Source organism: Microtus ochrogaster, chromosome 5, assembly GCF_000317375.1.
Source record: "Microtus ochrogaster isolate Prairie Vole_2 chromosome 5, MicOch1.0, whole genome shotgun sequence".
In the NCBI taxonomy this organism is placed as follows: Eukaryota; Metazoa; Chordata; class Mammalia; order Rodentia; family Cricetidae; genus Microtus; species Microtus ochrogaster.
Window position 1 is genome coordinate 10,375,494 of NC_022012.1, and position 5,077 is coordinate 10,380,570.

Here is a 5,077-nt window from a genome sequence, read left to right on the forward strand (position 1 = left end):
ATGACCTCACTGGTCACCTCTGTCACAGTTAGACACTGAGGGATGACCTCACTGGTCACCTCTGTCACAGTTAGACACTGAGGAATGACCTCACTGGTCACTGCTGTCTATGCTGTGGGATGACCTCACTGGTCACTGCTGTCATGGGGCTTGATCACAGAGGGTGTGAGTTCTATTTTAGCTGTCTCTCATGACTGTAAGCGGATGGGTAATCTTCCTCTTCCTCCCCGGTGACTGTCCTGCAGGTTCACGAAGGCCTTCTGGGGAGCACAGTGCTGGTTTCCAACAGCACAGATCCATCTCTTGCCTGTGAGAGAAGAAGTGTGGACCTCAGGGTCTATATGCTCTGCTTCCTCCCATTTATAATTCTCTTGGTCTTCATTCGTGAGCTGAAGAATCTCTTCATACTTTCCTTCCTTGCCAACATTTCCATGGCTGCCAGTCTTGTGATAATTTACCAGTATGTTGTCAGGGTAAGTGTGCTCTGAGTAACCATCTTGTTCCCATGTACATGAAGCTTTGTTTGGAGGTGACATGGACAGACCTGCCCACACATGGCACACAGACAGGCAGCCATTGTTGATTTCCCTGCAGGAGATAATGTTAATGTAGATGCTAAGAGGCCACATCTAGCCTGAATGTTGATGAGGATGCTTGTGGGTTCATGTCAGTGTTCCCAAACATCCCACCTTCCCTCTTAGCACTCTTGTGAGAGTGAGTGTTGTGACAGCACATTGAGTTACTGTGTGTGCTTGTGCCTTTGAGTCACAGCGATGGGTATGAATGTAATTCTGTACAACCTTTTGCTTGCTTTTACGTGCGGTCGACTGCCATGGCGCACGTCTGTGACTCTTTGTTTGAAGATCATGCAGCAGTCAGAACTGAGGTCACTGTTTGAAGTCTCCGGACTCTTAACTCAGTTATGTCAGGCAGAGACCAGGGACCCCAAGATAGTCGAGGATCCTGTGTTATTTCCGCATGATCTAATCTATCAGAGATGTTACTTCCAAGATAACCATAAGATTTCCGAACAGTTCACAGAAACTCATATACCGGGTGCGTTTCACTTTTCCTACCTCTGGATTCTCAGACAGGGTTGGTTGGGAAGGAGTTGCCTGAGTCTTTCTGACATTCACAATCGCTTAGCTGGACGTGTTAGACTTGGTGGGGCAGAGAAGGCTGATCCCTCAGTGGAGAGAAGGGCACAGGGAAGTGGCTGACATAGCATCCTGCTCACCCTACCGTGGCTTCCCTGTCACACATCTCTTCATAGCATGGAATTCTGCATGCACCTCAATCACCGCCAACCTCCACGTTGCCCACGTTACCCCCATGCTTTCACACTCTGGTTTGCACAGTGTCGTTCCTTGGCCTTGAGTTCTACTTTAGAGAAGATTGTGGTGGTGGTGGGGGCAGATTGGGGAGTCCAGAAGGAAGGTCATTTTGGTCAGTGGTTTGGTATGCTGGTCAGGTATGCTGCAGTCCTGTCTAGATTTCAGAGTGGAAGCATTACCGTGGGTAATGAATGGCGGTGGGGTCATCCGCATGGGGAGCAGGCTGTGTGTGTCGTATCAGAGCACACACTGAAACCAGGAGACCTGCACAGTGGACAGCTAGGGCAGTAGTGAAGAGCCAGGTGTCCTAGGGAACTGAAGAAGTGGGGGTGCATGGAGACCACAGTAACGCCTGGTGACTGTGGGCTCTGACTTCTGAGTACGCCTGCGTAGTTCTGGTGTGGAGGAGTTGTAGCTCAGGGGCTGCCTGGGACTGGCCAGTGACACAGGTCAGCCATTGTTTCATTGCAGTACCCTAATAGCATAACCCTTAATGGAGGATGTAAAATGTTTACTGAGATTCATAAGCCCAGCTGCTCTGTGAAGCCTGAGGAAACTGTAACTTGGTTTCTTTTTTCTTTCTCTTTTCTGCAGAACATGCCAGATCCCCACAATCTTCCAGTTGTGGCCGGTTGGAAGAAATACCCACTGTTTTTTGGTACTGCTGTATTTGCTTTTGAAGGCATAGGAGTGGTGAGAATTAGCCATTACTTGTCTTTAAACTCTTAACACAAGAATTTTTATAGTCAACTGTATAAAAATACATGTTTTGGGGGCTGGGTTGGGGCTTAGTTTCCTGTATTCATAGAACATGATTCCCAGTTTGGTGGGTGAGTGAAAAAAATGAGAGAAAAGGAGGAGGTCATGACTGCCCCTAAGGTGTGCAGATGTGAACTGTAGATATTAGGGTGGGAACAGCAGAGGGAGGAGTCCAGGCTGAATGTGACCCATGGGCCAGCTAAACCAGACCCTGAGTGAAGAGGAGGGCGTGGGGGGAGCAAGGGAGGAGCCCCAGGCCTAGGCCAAGAGGCCAGTGTAGCCAAAATGGCTTGTGTAGGAATCAGGCTGGGGGAGCCCAGCCCCTGGGAGGGGAGGTTTTAGGTAGGGTGAGGTGAGGGGCGCTGGGAGGAGCCAGGAACTGAATAAGACCTATTCCAGGTCTGAGACCTAGCAGTCAGGTAGTTTGGTTTTTCTACTGACCAGAAACTTATTCTTAGACATGTTTCTTAGGTTCTCTAAGTCTTTTCCAGCGACCTGCTTGCTTTTTCAGAAGAAGGAAAGAGAGAGTCTGAATGGGCAGAATTTGTCTCTTAAAATAAAGGGACCTTTTGTGCGCCCGTGCATACTACATAGTGACACAGCAGCCGTAGGACCCTGGGCTGGCCAGGGTACTGCCTGAGGGCATCCTGTCAGGAGACAGGCCAGCATCCTAACAAGTTTAAGTGACAATATTAAGCTAGATTTTTTAAAAAGCATTTTTATTGGGAAAAATTTCAAGCCTATAAAAGCCTTAGAGTGTTATGCTGAAAACTCTTGTAAGTATAAGATAACTTCAGAAAGGGGAACTCACAGACGAGTTTCTTTTGTTTGTGTCCCACATATTCTAGCATTTTTTTTCTATTGTGCGTTGGGGTTGTTTTGCCTGCAAGCATGTCTGTGCACCGTGTGCATGCCTGGTTTCCATGGAGGCCAGGAGAGGCTGCTGAGCCTTGGAATTGGAGTCAGAGCTGTTTGTGAGCCACCACATGGGCTCTGGGATTCAAAACTGATCATCTGGAAGAGCAGTCAGTGCTCTTAACCAGTGAGCAATCTCTCCAGCCCCCAAATAGCACATTTTTAAGAAGGCACGTGTATTGGTGTGGGTCAGGGGAGTTCAGAGCACAACTTCCAGGAGTTTGTTCTCTCCTCTTACGTTATGGGGTGAGGACCCTCTTGTGTCTGTTGTTCTGGGAGGTTCTCCAGGGCCCTAGGTCAGAGAGCGTCTAGGTAATTCTCTGTTTCCACCTGCCACCTCACACAGGAATGGTGGGATTAGAGATGTGAGCCAGCACACCCAGACCCTTCTGGGTTCTGGTGACCAAACTCAGGCCGTCAGGTTTGCATGTCGGCCAGCCAGCCCAAACATCACATGCTATGGACTAGAATATTTGAAGGTTGTGGAAATAATTACAGAGTTATTGTCAAAGAGTAGTTACAGATGTGCGTGTGTGTATTCATCTGTGTACGAGCTTTCTCTGTCTCCTGCTCCCCCTACACACGCTGTAGAGCAGTTACAGATGTGCGTGCGTGTATTCATCTGATTAAGAGCTTTAACTGGCTCTGTCTCCTGAGGGCTCAGAAGCAACACTCCTCACTCAGCACACTCGACTCGGAGAACTTGATTCTAGATGCCATGCTCTGAGGAAAGAACTATGTTCTGTGGAGAAGAATGTCTGATGAAGACTGAACCATTGGATTCAGCATGAATGTGGGGCTCTGTACAGGCCAGAGAGGAGGGGGTGCTCACAGCGACAGTGAGGAGTGGGCACCGGGGCTGCACACATGCCTGCTGGTCACACATCTGCTAGTCACACATCTGCTAGTCACTCGCCTGCTAATACACAGCGACCCAAGCTGGTAGGTTAAGTGGCAGACTCCATGACAGAATGTCGGGTTGTGGTGCAGTGTGCATGGCTTCTTCAGAAGCCCACGATAATGTAAAGGGTTGAGCTAATGACTACGAGGCAGACTCCCTAGCACAGCAGCCTCCCTCCAGCAGGTATAGGTCATTCTTACTTAATTCTTAGGGAATCGGTAGAGTTAGAGACCCAGAGTATGATGAGGGGATGGGAGGTGGCTTTCCAGTGGTGATGACTGAAGCACACTAGGGTGCGATGTCCTCTAAAACCATGGTCCTGTCTGGTAACAAGGAAGGCACTGGAACAAACCTAGTTAGAGGGATGTTGTATAAAGCAGTTCCACAAGTCAAGACAGCGAGCAGAGAGATTGAGAAGCCAGCCAGACCACAGGAGACCGAGGGAGCGATGGACAGACTCAGAGCAGTCAGTGCGGTGTCTTAGATGGGCTCCTGCTGCAGAGAAAGGTCATCCATGGAGCAGCTAGAGAAATTGAAACAGAATTCGGAGTTCAGTCACTCTGGTTGGCCAGTGTTGGCTCAGTGTGACAACTGGCATATAAAGTGTTAATCATGGGAGAGCTGCTCCGAGGGCATGTGGGAGCCATCTGTGTTTCCCTTGGCATTTAAAAAAACAAATCTAAAATTAATCTGACCAGAAAAGGTGTATAAAAATAATCTGCAGGTTGCCTGCTGAGAGCTGATCTTCAAATCTTTTTAGGAATCAAAAAATAATGTAATATAAAAATCTGAGTGCAGGGGCTGAGGAGGAGGTGTGTTGGTAAGTGCTTGCTGCATAAGGATGAGTCCATCCCCCACGTAAAAAGCTGGGTGCAGGTGTGATGCTGATGCTGGGACACGGAGACTGGGAATCTATTGCTCACAGCTGGACAGTTTAGCCCAACCAGGAAGCTCCAGGTTCAGTGAGATCTGTCTTAAAATGCAAGGTGGAAGCTTGGTGTGGGGGCACATGCCTTTAGTCCCTGAATGTGGGAGGCAGAGGCAGGCGGATGTCTGTGAGCTTGAGGCCAGGCTGGTCTACAGACTAGCCAAGGCTACATAGTGGTCTACAGACTAGCCAAGGCTACATAGTGGTCTACAGACTAGCCAACTATACATAGTGGTCTAC

General features: G+C 48.8%; 1 protein-coding gene across 3 annotated transcripts in view; it reads left to right on the forward strand.

The window, feature by feature from the left end:
* The window catches only part of Slc36a4 (solute carrier family 36 member 4), a 38,901-nt gene that overhangs the window by 23,467 nt on the left and 10,357 nt on the right, over positions 1 to 5,077 (forward strand). For all 3 annotated transcript variants that reach the window (XM_005346823.3, XM_013346290.2, XM_026779180.1), the window contains 2 exons: positions 246 to 473; positions 1,929 to 2,027. In XM_005346823.3, the coding sequence (XP_005346880.1) occupies positions 246 to 473; positions 1,929 to 2,027 (327 nt within the window). The remainder of the gene's footprint in view (positions 1 to 245; positions 474 to 1,928; positions 2,028 to 5,077) is intronic.